General features: G+C 46.1%; 1 protein-coding gene across 1 annotated transcript in view; it reads left to right on the top strand.

The window, feature by feature from the left end:
- The window catches only part of SREBF2 (sterol regulatory element binding transcription factor 2), a 350039-nt gene that overhangs the window by 71446 nt on the left and 264005 nt on the right, over positions 1-14588 (top strand). Inside the window, exons 2-3 of the mRNA XM_086963475.1 lie at positions 744-1109; positions 4087-4352. Coding sequence (XP_086819601.1) covers positions 744-1109; positions 4087-4352 — 632 coding nt within the window. The remainder of the gene's footprint in view (positions 1-743; positions 1110-4086; positions 4353-14588) is intronic.

Here is a 14588-nt window from a genome sequence, read left to right as displayed (position 1 = left end):
CGCCGGCCAGCAACTCCTTTTCTTCCGGCTACTGGCTCGTCAGCGACGACCCCGACGCCTGTAAGACTTGTGCAGCCGCAGCCCTCGTGGCTAGGTAACCTCGGCATTTCGGTGCCACATAGCCTCCTTACTCTAGGGTCCCGAGTCCCTCGCTTCCGACTTGCCTTATCGGGTCCGCCCGAGACCACTAAACTTTCCGTGCCCTCGGGCACTTGTTTTAATTGTGCACTTGAAGTATTTTCTAAGAGCTTTTGTTCTGTGCTTAGTACCCTGTCCTCGTAAAGAGTCCAGGGCTGTTGTGATTCTTAATAAATATACTGTTTATTTTCATAACACTTGTGTGGTGTCCTTTCACTTGGTGTTCAAGGGGTATGTGATGGTATAACAGCTGGCTTAACGCGCCCTCTAGAGTTTAGCCCGAAGACTGCTCGTATCCACGCTACTAGGATAGCTGGTCTAAGGTTGACTTACAACCAATCACCATAAGGGTCGTTTGAAACGATACATAGTGGTCGCTAGAATAGCGAACGCTGCATATCGGGCCAACTTCTCACAGACAGTAGATGGATAATTAAATATTCCTTCACTCGTCTTTTCAATTTGGTAAAATAGATTTTGAGTGAAAGGAGAAGGGTTATTAAAGTTTCCTCTTTGGTGCATGTGAATGTAGGGACCATGCTTCAGGTTTTATGCTCGGCTGGCTTACTGCTAATGTCCCCTTTTTTCCTTTTGTTTTTAACCAGAAATGCTTCAGTTTGTTAGTAATCAGGTGGATGACTTTCCGGACCTTTTCGAAGAGCAGCTGTGCCCCACATTCTCAGCTAGTGATGGGACAGAGGCGGTTCTCACGCAGACGTTTAGCCAGGGGCAGCAACAGCAGTCCTACCCAGCCCTTTCCCTGAAGCCACTGGTTACACAGCCTGCATCCAAAGCTGCACCAGCAGCCACCCAGCCCCAGCGTTCAACGCCGGCTCTCCAGCCTCGACCACTGATTCAACCACAACTCCCACAGCAGACTATGATGATCACCCCAGCTTTCAGCACCGCTACCCAGACTCGTTTCATCCAGCAGCCCGTTATCTACCAGAACTCTTCAGGCGGCTTCTCAGGTATGTTGCATGATATTTTGTATCCAATTTGTATCCTCTAGACCGATGAGCTCTCTGACAGCTTTCTAAGTAAAGCTGCCAGTGCTTCTTTATGCAACATCTATTCTCTGTGCTAACATTGAATGTATAACCCTCCACAGAAACTGTCTGGTGTGCTTCTATGTGGAATCTGTGCCTTATACTTAGATTAGGTTGATACATTTTCTGGCAGCTTCCAGGGTGCAATGTATAAGTTCCGGATGCAATCTGAGTCCTCTGTGCAGAAGTTAGCTTTGAGAAAACTGTAGCAAAACTCACTTGGTGCCTTCCTGAGAATGCTACACATGCTTCTTGGGATCTGTGGCTTCTGTTCATATATTGGCTCTTTGGGCCCTTTAACAGCAGTTCGTCCAGCGTCTTTCCTGGTACTTTGAATGTATCTCTCTTTTGATCTGTGATGTAGTTCTGCCGGCTGAACGCAACAGAGGAAAAAATATCCATCAATAAGTACAAAGCTAGGTGGACCTTTTGGATGCCTGAGGCTGAGACTCACACTGCAACGCTCAATGCAGCCCTATGGACTAAAGCAGGGGTATCCAACCTTTTCTCTAGTGCGAGCTACTTCTGATCAGTGACAATCGTTGTGATGCTTAAAGCCAAGCTATTCTCACATTGTTACCAGACACTCCCACGCCCAACTTCATTGACTTTAAGCCTATTGTTCATACAGCCTGATACTATTGTTTGAGCAAAATACTTTGAGTAGGGGCCGTATGACAGGTCTGCCATGTGTGTCATTAAGAGCGTGGTCTTTGAGGATGTGTGAATGTGTGTGTGTGTGTGTGTGTATGAATAGGATATGTGTTTTTATATAAACCTGAGTGCCCCAATATTAAAGGTGATATACCTGGGTTACCCAAGGTATTCTAATTTGTCTGTAGCATGATATTAGTCCAGTAGATATTTATCTAAGAACTCCCTCCTTCGTTGTGGTTCACCAGGCGGCTGAGTCTACCTTGGTGACACTGCCTTCCTACAGTGGGAGAGGTTGCTGATGATGAAGCATGTAACAAACTATGTGAGGTTTTCTCTTCCAAAAAAATGGTTTCCCCATGTGCTCTGATTGCATTTATGTGACATCCAAATAGCGCTTGGACTTGAAGTCCCAATTAGGTAAAAAGTCCTTTCTCAGTTTGCGCTTCTTTACCCTTTGTGGTATAGGATTTGGATTAGGGAGGACATACAGGGGCCTCACCCCCCCTCTCCAATTGCGTGTTAATAGCACAGTGCCATATTTATAACAGAAAAATACAGCCATTTGTTTAAATGGGAGGAATTTAAAGTAAAAAAACATGCTTCTGAAACATCAAGACATAATCGGCTTAATTGAAAGTGGAACAAAACTTTGTCTTCATGTTTAACAGGAATATTTTTCTTCACTTTAAATTTCTCCCATTTAAAATAGACGTTTTTTTTCATTATAAATATGGCACAGTGTCCACTGGTCACTGGGAGCAAAATGCCTGCTGTTTGTAAATGTGACCCTGAAATTAGAGAACATTAAAATGAAGGGTTTACATAATCATTAAGGTAACTTTTCATTTTCACCCATTTAAAATCATTCAGAGACATAATTCTGTTCTCACACCAATATTGAGTTGACAAGGACTTTTATATAAGAGTTAAATACCTCAGTGCTTCAATTCTTCACCTCTGTGCCTCGGTCTGGCTCATAAATTTGACTGAGCACTGCTCATTATCAGGGCGTGCTGTCTGCAGCCTAATGACAATAATATAAAATAAGACTATATTTCCTTAACCTTAAAGGAAAATGTGACCCTGTGTTTATTTAAAATTAAACTCCAGGCTGTGAGCTACTCTGAAGGTGGCCGTGAGCTACTGGTAGCTTTCGATTGACTGGTTGGAGAACCCTGCTCTAAAGGATACAAAACGTGATGGATGGAATGCTTGAATTGGTCTCAGCCATGGATTGATTTAAGCATTCCATCCATCACCTTTTTGTTTTCACATTTGACACCCCATGCACAGCAACACTTTGTAAGTATGGTATATGCATCCCTGTATAAATGCTACTAGCTTCATATTGCTGTGTCTGAATCTTCTCAAGTGATCGTGACTGCTGCAAACTGAATACGTTCAGTGCCCTCAGAGTGACTTACAGGCATAGAACTGGGGGAAAGAGGATTTTATTTATTGTGTTTTGTTCTACAACATCGCACCTTTTGAACATTTTTAAGGTGGGAAGAACAGCTGTGAACTTTGAATTTTAAGGTGAGAAGAAAATAATTGGTTAATGCTATAGTTACCAAATGCATATCCAACATGGCGAGATCCAGGGCTAGATTTCAGGAAACCCACATGTGATTAATTTTCATCGAGTGAAATTTACTGATGCTCTTGCACAGTCACCATTTATCATGAACATTTGACCTGGTTCTAGGATTGTGTTGGATATGCTTCTTACAAGAAAAGACTTATGCCTTTCTGGTGTTTTGCTGAAGTTCACTTCAAGGTGAAGCGGCAATGGAAGGGAGTTCCATTTGTTATATTTCCCCCAATGCTCTGACGCCCTTTGTCGAATCCACTCTTTGGCTTGAATGTTGTCTGTAAATTCCCTCTATCACATAACGTTCTTCTATAAATAACCCTCAACAGCTATATTTTTCAAAAAATAACTGTTACACAAATTATGCTCTTTATAATACATCTAAAATGTGAAGTAGTAAACTTCTCTTGAGCTCAGATAATACAATTATTACATGTGTCCATTCCAGAGTGGCTCTATTTTATTTTAGTAGTGAATGTCCTGAGGAATCCAGTGAGATATGAAACTTTGTTGTGGCATCAACTGTAGTAAGCTGTCCTTTGATAGCCTACTTTCAGCCAGCCTTTGTCTTTTGCCAATCCTTGCTCAGTTCAGTTAGGATGTGCCTGGGCCTCCTCTTGTTGCCAGCCTTTTTATTGTCATTCTCTGCAGTGTTTCAGCCCCAGGTGCAGAACCTGATGACCCCGTCCCAGGTGCAATCAGTTGCCCTTCAACAGCAGATGCAGACGATGCAGGCTCAGCGTCTTTTAATGCAGACCAACGGCACCATCCAGACCCTCGCCCCAGCAACCGGCACCATCCAGACTCTCACCCCCGCCTCCGGCACCATCCAGACCCTTACACCAGCCAATGGCACAATTCAGACCCTCACTCCGGCCACTGTACAAACCATGACATCGCATGTGCAGCAGGTTCCAGTAAGTATGTCTGTCTGAAAGAGTGAGTGGGGTGCTAAATTTTGTGGGTGCGAAGGGAAAGTCACACTTACTACTCTTGTCCAAGCTTGTTACTTTGATACCTGTTAATATACATGCATTTAAACCTTGTTAGTTAAATTGTGTTTAAGTGCAGTTACTTAAGGACATTGTTATGCAGACAATCATTATAAACCTATCTTAACTGAAAACAAACATAATTGACATGTTTTTCATACACTGGATAGAAGGCAGTGTTTGACATGCAGATATTCAAAGGGCTGCAGAGCTAGCATTACAGTATTTAAGTTAGTTTGTAACATGTGCTCCTGTAGATGACATGCTCTGGACTCTCATACAATGTAGTGTTGGGAATGAACGTTGCAAGTTGTTTTCTTCAAGAAGTTTTCACTCTCAAGACTTATTTCTGAACCCCTACACCAGGACAACAACTGACACTGTTTCCTTAGAGGGCTCAGATGTAGAGGAGTAAATACATTCTCTGGGGTGCAGGCACTAAGGACAAAGACTACCCCAGGTACACCAATAGCTTCTCTTGTTCTTTTGGTGTTTTCACCCAATCCCATCACACATGGGGGATGATCCTCAGGATTACTCCAGCCTAGAGCCATACCTGGCAAAGACCTCACCACCCGATGACACAATGGCATATCATGCTGTGATTCAGAGACCCGCTCCCCAACATAAGGTCAAACTTTGTGTGTTCAAATCTTTTCATAGCGACCTTGTCTAAAATGCAGAGATTCCTGTCCATGTTCAAAACCATGACAAGTTGTGTAGGAGATAACTTTTACAGAGCTGGTAAAGATCAGGGTTGTTAATCCCAGATTGGAGAAAGCAATGTAACCCCAATGTAGATATTCCACTCTGTATGCACGGTCATGTGCCTCCAGATTTTGTGGTGGCGCACACAGATCATAAACTAACCATCTATGAAGGCACTGGTGATGCAACCCCCACCCCCCTCACCACCTACCCCCTAAAACAAGTAAAGTGGAAAGATACGTCCGAAACACTGTTATTCTTTCCACAGCGGAAGGAAATAAAGTGGGTCCTGTCCGTCTATTAGCAAATGTACTGCATACTGCATGTAGTTCACACCACACCACCAGTCACATCACCATGGCCTCATACAATCACCCTGGTACATCAGCAGCTGTTCAAGGAGGAAGTACGAGCAATTCTAGGCAGAGGGGCCTCAAACCTGTACTCCACACCAGCAGTGCCGAGTAGTGTGCTCACTGTACTTCCTCATTCCAAAAAAGGACAATCCAGCCTCTCCTCAACCTCAAGCCATCACATCACTATATCCTCTGGGAGGATATGACAACCCTGTAGGACAGCATCCCTCTGCTCTGTACAGGAGACCATATGGCGACCCACGTGCTCAAGGACACCTGCTTCCACATTCCATTCACCTGGTTCTTCACCCGTACCTCAAATTCATGTTGGGTGGCAACACCCCAAAGGTATTTAAAACGTCTTTAGTGTTGGTTGCAGCACATCTTTGCCACGGTGCCATTCGCGTACTTCCATATTTAAACTGTTGGCTGGTGAAGAGCAGCAGCTGATAGCAATGCCCAGCACACACTCATGGAGCAGCGTCACTCCTACATGGGTTAGAATTTACATTTACATTTACAATTAAATGTCAAAAAGTCCCTTCTCAGTACACAGTAAGTTCAGCTGTTTCAAGGACAAATGCTAAACTCCGCTACCGGCAAAGCTTACCCCAAACTGAGAGAGTGTTGTAGGAAGCTGGCTTTTTATGTAGTGTAGCAAAAACAAGGTGCACTATGTAGAAAGTCCAGATGACCCTTATTGGTTTACAGGGCTTTAAATTAATAATCCCAAATGCTCCTTTCGTGGTAGTGTTGGCAAGCAGTTTAGGCTTATCAAAGGGTAGAGCTAAGCATGTGTTGTACTTTCAAAGTCAATTAATGAGACCCACACTCACGAAGAAACTCTAGATCGATTTAGAAAAATAACAGGTATTTTTATTTATATATATATATATATATATATTTTTTTTTTTTAACACAAGAACTTCGTTATTGGGTAATCACTTTTCAAGTTATCAATTTTTACAGGTGAGTAAAGTTTCACTCAAATGTGTTTTTACGTGGTAATGTATACCAGTGGAGAAAGAAACATGCTGCATACAGCTATTTGCATTCGTATTTCAGGGGTCCCATTTAGGACTCAGGGTGCTAGGGGGCCTAAGGTCCAAATACCACCAGCAGTTAGAGTAAACCTACCCAGGAGTGAACGAGTGCAGAGGTGCGGTACAGGTTGGTAGTCTTACGCGCTACACCAGTGGCAAAGGGGGGGCTCTTAGAAACAGGCTGCAGGGGGGTACTTGGGGACAAGTTCGGGAGCTCCTAATGGGGGGCTCAGTTCGTGATGGTTCATGGGAGCAAGTGTGCACCGTCGGTTGTCGTGGACCCAGGCCGGGGAGCTCAGGTGCAAATGGTTTTGGTCGCCTGGGTCCGTTCGTCAAAGGCACTCTCGGTTCTCGGTTAGAGGTACAGAGGGGCAAAACAGGACAGTTGAGCCACTCTTGGGGCCTGCCTCTGCAATGCTGACTTCCCTCGTTGGCTGGTCAGCCGTTTTGGTGTTTGAGTCTGATTAGACTTCCAACAAGCTTTGGTTGCTGCAAGGGCTCGGTACCCTGGGTTTTTTGTGCAGGGCGGCTCCGGTTGGTCCTAGGGTCTTCACACTTTGTGGGGAGACAGATGTGATCTACTGGAGCACAGTGATCTCCTCCTTGGTGGCTGCTTCGTCAGTGGACCTGGTGGACAGCAGAACGGTGAACCGGACTGTTGCGGTTAGTGTGTGCAGGTTGCAGAGAAGTGGCTCCTACACTTCAAGGGAGATGCTGGTTGATTTGCAAAGTGCTGACAGCTCTCACTGGCTTTTGGAGTATGCACAACTGCTCCTGTCTCCGCGATTGTCGGGACAGGAGCAGGCAGGCAGGTTTTAGCGCCAAAAGTCTGCAGGCAGTCCTCAGTTCGCGCTTATTTGGCTCTTCTTTGTCCTCTTCTTTCTTCAGTCAGATGAATCCAGCATCCTGGTATCAGACCCCACCTAAATATTCAATTTAGGAACGTGAACCTATGTAAGGTAGTAGCCAATGGGCTACTTATGGGTTACCTACCCAAGGGGGACCTCACCCCCTATATGACCACTTTCAGTTGGGAATAGACATAACCCTGTCCCAGAGTTCTTAATTCCACCAAAATTAAGATGGTTGAATCCTTCTTTTCCTGGGGCACATCAGGCAGCCTACCTTAGGGGTGTGACTTGCCTGGTAGTGCACCATGCCTCATTGCATAGCTAATTTCCCACCTGTCCTGGTGCCAAATGGGCCTCAGCCAGGGGGTGACATCTCCTAGGTAGAGGGGAAGTCGGTGTTGCATATCAAATGCGTTGGGGGCTTTGAAGTTCCTAGCTTTGGTATGCTGATTCACTAGCCATCTTGCTGAAGGAGGTGTGAACACCTTGCTCCAGAGCAGGTATTGTTGCTGGCATCAGAGAACTCGAACTCTCACCTGCAGGGGATCCGAACATGTCTGTGTTGGCAGCACACTTGTAGGCTGGTAGTTTTCAGGGGTTACCTCTAAGTAGCCGGGGAACTCTTAGTTACCAGTGCCCAGTACATATACCCAAGATGGCTTCCCTGTTCACCTGTACTATCTAGCAATTGTACTGGACAGCACATGGGCATTTCGGCTTATGCAGTTCTCCAGTATTCAATCTTTCATAGATTCACATGCTTGTATCTTCCCCGTCGTCATGGTGGGAGTCTCCCGGTAAATAATAATCATAGCACTAGAAGAAAAAACTGTCTGAAACCATAGAGTAGAGAAACCAGAGGGTAACCTCTCCTCCTCATTATGTGGCCCAAACTACAGCCAATCAGCAACCAGCCCCAGCCTACACCATTCCCAGCAGAGCCACCATACCTCAGATTTCTAACCGCCTTCGTGTGAGAAGGAGTCTCCCTGAGCTCTGCTCAGTTCTCTCTTTTCACTGAACTTTTGACCTTTGTCAGTTGGAATCAGGTACTATCTTCTTTTTTCTTGTTAGAATTACTTCAGTCATAATGTCTGAAAGCTCTAAGAAGAGTCTTTTCAGAGTTTGCAGATCCTGTGGCAAGGCCAGACTTTTTTCTGAGGATCCTCACAAGGAATGCTTGTACTGCCTGTACCCCAAGCATATCCCTAAGGACTGCAAGTATTGCCGGAACTTCCCTCCCAAAACTCTGTGGGATAGGGAAGGGCGCCTCCTATTATGGCTTCAGAAAAGGAAGGTTCAAGACTCAGAATCTGAAGGAGAAGCCAAGGGACACACCTCTAAGAAGTTAAGAGGGTCCTCTGAGGAAAAGGGAGATGTGAGGCAAAAAGCAGGAAAATCTAAGGAAGGTGAACCTTCTACTTCACTCCCTCCAACTCCTCTCAAGCCTTCCTCAGAAAAGAAGGCTCCGTCGTCGCTTCTGTCGACGAAATCTGTTAAAAATCCAGTCAGATCGACGACGAGACCGTCGACGACGGCGGCGACGACCATTCCGTCGACAACGGCGGCGACGACCATTCCGTCGACGACGACCAGTCCGTCGACGACGACGACAATCTCGACGTCGACAGCTTCGTCGACGACAACGACGACTCCGTCGACGGTGAGTGCTAGGTCTTCGTCGACGGCGAGATCTTCGTCGACGAGCATCCCGTCGACGATCCCGTCGACGGCGAGTAAATCATTGACGATGTCATCTCCATCGAAAATAATGTCGACTTATATTTCTGTTAAAAGGATTGCTCCGTCGACGGGGGTGTTGACGAGCAGAAAAGGAGAATTTTCCACGCCAAAGATATCACCTCTGCTGCCCTCCACCATTCTGGATGGCCAGGAATCAGGAGGAGGAAGGATCCTATGGAGTGGCGTACAGTCCTTCGCAGCTCCATATTAAGCATCAGGACACTGATGAGGAAGAACAACAGGAGGACTTTGCCTTTACAAACCGGCCGGTCAAGGGCCAGATGAGATACGAGTCTTTTCACCAGGCCTATCACTATGAGGATGAGGAGGAAGTGGATACGCCTGCGCGAGAAGAGGCAATGTCGGTGCCAATCTCTTTAATATCTGACTTAAGGAGTATGATAGACAGCTATTATTGTCGCTTTCCAGAAGATAATGCTTCCGCGGCCTCTGAGAAAGGCTCTCAACCTGTTAAAGAGACGCCTATAGCTCAACCACCTCCCCCTCCTCGGAAGGAGGTTCAAAATGTAATTACGATTTGTGATGACCTGAATGAGTCTGATCATGAGGAGGAAGAAGGAGAAATTTCCCAGGATGAGGAAGTGGGAGACGAATGGAACCAGTAAATTGCTCCAACGTCCCCGGCGTCACCTTTGCCTCAATCAAGCTCTCCACCAGAAGATATAGCCAGCTTTCATGACCTGATGGAGAAAGCGGCTAAAAGGTTCAAGCTTTCTATGCCAGTCAAGGAAAGCGATTGTTTCCTTTACGACTTTAAGGAGTCCTCCAGGAAGTCGGTAAGAGCTATTCCGATCATTGAGCATATCTGGGAGGAAGGACTCAAACTGATGAAGAATCCAGCCTCAGTCCCAGCATCCATACCCAGGCTGGACAAGAAGTATCGTGCTGTAGAGAAGGCTCCAGCATGTCTTATTGGTCATCCTCGTCCAGACTCGGTGGTGACTCAAGCAGCCCAGAAGCGCTCCAAGAACCCGATGGCTACATGCGTGGCGCCCCCCGATAAGGAGGGCAAGAAGATGGTGGCATAGGTAAACGCTTTGCGGTCATGGCAGCGGCTTCCATCAAAGCTACCAACGCAATGGCTCTGCTGGGCCGGTTCAATAGGCAGATGTGGTCGGACATCGCGCCTTTCCTGTCGCACCTTCCGGAGGACAAGAAAGAGGAGGCAACTACCATTCTTCAAGATGGAGCCAGAGCAGCGTCGGAGTCCATAGATGTGGCAATGGACATATCGTCTATAGCCTTTCGCCAAATGGCCGGGGCGGTAACCCTGCGGAGGCAGAGATGGCTCAAGGCTACGTCTTTTCGACCGGAGGTCCAGTCTAAGCTATTGGACATGCCATTTGATGGAGAAAGCCTCTTTGGAAAACAGATTGATGAGGCGTTACAGGGAATAAAAGCAGATACCGACACTGCTAGATCCTTGGGATCATTGCAACAAGGCCGTTATCAGTCCTTTCGCGGCCGAGGATCCAGAGGACACTTTCAACAACAACGTTCCTCTTATCAATCTAATCGGTACCAACCTTACAACCAGCAGGGTTACCGTCAGTACTCCTCCAACCAGCAATATCGGTCCTCAAACACTTCCTTCTAACAACAAGGAAGGAGAAAGTCCGCCGCCAGAGGGAAGCAAGACTCTGGTCGCAGACAGTGATGTTCCGCAGGCGCCTCCATTGCCGCTTCAGATCGACCAGTTCCACTACCTCTCTCAGTTTCTCCCGCATTGGCAGTCCATAACATCGGACAGATGGGTATTCGACATTATTGCACAGGGTCACACCCTGGAATTCTCGCAAAGGCCTCCAAATCGTCCACCCCTCTGCAGAGTTCATCAACACCTAACGGCTCTCAAAGCAGAGGTCTTATCATTCATTCTGAAAGGAGCGATAGAGGAAGTACCACCAGACCAGCGGGGAACAGGTTTTTATTCACACTTTTTCCTTATAAGGAAAAGGCAGTCATCAAAATGGAGACAGGTGCTGGACCTCAGAGATCTGAACACATACATAAAAAAGATTTCTTTCCGTATGCTATCCTTGCAGGAAATTCTGCTACTGCTTCGCAAAGGAGACTACATGGTCTCTCTAGACCTGCTGGAGGCATACTTCCACATTCCGATACACAAAAAGCACAAAAAATATCTACGATTTATGGTGGCGGGGCGCCATTACCAGTTCAGAGTTTTACCTTTCGGTCTGAAGTCCGCCCCCAGAGTTTTCACGAAATGCATGGCCCCTATAGCGGCGCACTTAAGGCAGCAAGGTCTACAGGTGTTCCCATACCTGGACGACTGGTTAGTAAAAGGACCATCGTTCCAAGCAACGCGGAGATCTCTACGGAAGTGCACGGATCTCTTCCAAAGACTAGGTCTTCGGATAAACAAAGAAAAATCATCTTTTGTTCCGACTTGTGCTCTACAATTCTTAGGAGCAATCTTGAAAACACAAGAATTGAAGGCTTACCCTTCAGAGGAAAGAGTAACGAAAATCTTGAATCTGACTGCATCCCTAGCAGCAAAAAAGTTCACTTCCATCAGGATATTCAAATCATTACTGGGAATGATGTCCTCTTGCATTCCGCTGATCCCCAACTGCCGTTTACAAATGAGACCGTTACAGGAAGCCCTGGACAAACAATGGGTCCAAGCCCTGGGTTCCTTCGACGACAAGCTGGTCATAACCTGTCAGATCAAGCGGGCAATGTCATGGTGGGGTATCAGGAGCAACCTAACAAAGGGCCTGTCATTCGAACCACAATCACCAAGCTACGTCATGACATCAGACGCTTCATTGCGAGGTTGGGGGGCGCATCTACAAGACCTGGAAATTCAAGGCCTTTGGTCTCCTCAAGAGGCGAAACGTCACATCAATCTCTTGGAATTGGAAGCAGTCTTCCTGGGCCTCCAGGCTTTCCTTCCCAGGATCCAAGGTTCATCGGTTTTAGTGCGGACAGACAGCACAACAACAATGTTTTACCTGCGCAAACAGGGTGGAACGAGATCAAAACCCTTGTCGATTCTGGCACAAAGAATCTGGAAATGGCTATTGTGTCAAAAAATAACGCTGCAAGTGGAACATGTTCCAGGAGTAGACAACACAAAGGCGGATCTGTTAAGCAGGTCATACGACATTTGCCACGAGTGGCAAATCAGCCAGATCCAGCTGAATCGGATTTTCAAAGTGTGGGGCAAACCAGGTCTGGACTTGTTTGCAACTCAGAGCAACAAAAAATGCAGTCATTATGCCAGCAGGTTCCCTCAGCAAGATTCGAGGGGGAACGCTCTTCACCTCCGATGGACAGGGATGTTTACCTATGCCTTCCCTCCCTTTCCCTTGATTCCCAGACTACTGAGGAAAATGAGATCAGAACCTTGCCAGATAATACTGATAGCCCCGGCATGGCCGAGGCAGTTTTGGTATACAGAGCTTCTGCAGTTGTCGGTGGAACCGAGAATACAGCTCCCGATAACCAGAGATCTGATTTCCATGAACAGAGGCCAAGTACTTCATCCGCAACTGACCTCGCTAAGATTGTCTGCTTGGAACCTTTTGAGCACGAATTCCAGTCCCTAGATATCACCCCGGAATGTCGTGAAATACTGCAAAGTTCCGCAGCGCTGTCTACCAACAGGACATGTGGCAAAATGGAAGCGATTCTGTAGTTGGTGCGTGGCTAATGCACTGCATCCCTTAATGTCCTCTGCTGAGCAAATCCTTCCTTATTTACTGCATTTAGCCAGATCAGGACTGGTGCACTCATCTATAAAAGTCCATCTAGCAGCAATTTCCAGGTATAGAAGATCACCAGGATGCCCTTCCTTGTGGTCTAACAGACTAATCAAAGAATTCTTGAAAGGGCTGTTCAGGAAGTTTCCTCCTGTCAAGCATCCTCCACCTTCATGGCAGCTTAACACAGTATTGTCGCAGCTGATGAAAGCTCCCTTCGAGCCCATACACAAATCAGAATTGCAATTCTTGTCATGGAAAGTGGCTTTACTGTTGGCGCTCACATCAGCCAGAAGAGTGAGCGAGATACAAGCTTTTTCTATATTGGACCCCTTCATTCAATTCAGGCCGGATAAGGTGATGCTAAGAACTAACCCTAAATTTGTGCCTAAAATACCCTCTTATTTTCATCTGAATGAACCTGTCATCCTGCCTACATATTTTAAGAATCCATCCACAGCGGCTGAAAAAGCTCTGCATACTTTGGATATTGGCAGATGCCTAAAATTTTACATTGAAAAGACAAAAAGCTTTCGCAAATCAAACCAACTGTTTGTTGCTTACTCAGGGGTCAGAAAAGGGCTGGCCCTTTCACGTTCCTCCATATCCAGATGGATCGCTTCCGCTATTGGCTACTGTCATGAGAAAGCAGGAAGACCTCTCGACAGGAAAGTCCGTGCCCATGATACGCGGAAAATGGCGACGTCTTCTGCATTGCTAGCAGGAGTACCCCTTCCAGACATATGTAGAGCAGCAACCTGGTCGACTGCTCATACATTCACCAAGCATTACTGTCTGGACACGGAATGGAAAGCAGATGCAGCAGTGGGACAGGCAGTTCTGCGACATCTCTTTAAATAAGGTACATGTTTATGAATTGTATTCTGCAAATTTCTTTTTACTATATAATATGCTTTTCTCTTTACGCAAATAATTATAATGACAATGTTAATTGATCATGCCTTGGTATTCCGAAAAGTTCTTTTTAATAGAAGCAATTTATGGCACACAGCCCCGAGATAGGAAAGGGGTCTAGCCTAGAAACGCTCTAACTACAGGAACTGCTATCTACTCTGATACAAGCATGTGAATCTATGAAAGATTGAATACTGGAGAAAGAACTAGTTACTTACCTGTACAGTATGGTTCTCCAGTATTATCTTTCATAGATTCACATGCGCCCGCCCGCCTCCCCGTTTCCTTTAGGTAGACCGCCTTTTATCTCTGGTTTTCCTGTATAGCTCACTCTTGGGCGGTAGGATATCTGAGGTATGGTGGCTCTGCTGGGAATGGTGTAGGCTGGGGCTGGTTGCTGATTGGCTGTAGTTTGGGCCACATAATGAGGAGGAGAGGTTACCCTCTGGTTTCTCTACTCTATGGTTTCAGGCAGTTTTTTCTTTTACTGCTATGATTATTATTTACCGGGAGACTCCCACCATGACGACGGGGAAGATACAAGCATGTTAATCTATGAAAGATAATACTGGAGAACCATAGTGTACAGGTAAGTAACTAGTTCTTTATGTTCTCACATGTACTATAATGCACCCTGCCTAAGGGCTAGATGGCCTGCTGTAGGGGTGACTCACATATATTGCATGCAGTGTTTGTGGGCATGGCTCACAGGGTTTGTACCATGTTGTGTAATCACATTTGTCTGCACCTTGTAACGCACCCTGCAATGGCAGTCTGCATGAGTTTAGTGGTGAAT

Source organism: Lissotriton vulgaris, chromosome 1_1 (genome assembly GCF_964263255.1).
Source record: "Lissotriton vulgaris chromosome 1_1, aLisVul1.2, whole genome shotgun sequence".
NCBI lineage: Eukaryota > Metazoa > Chordata > Amphibia > Caudata > Salamandridae > Lissotriton > Lissotriton vulgaris.
Note: the sequence above shows the minus strand (reverse complement) of the source record. Positions and strands in the feature narration are given on the sequence as shown.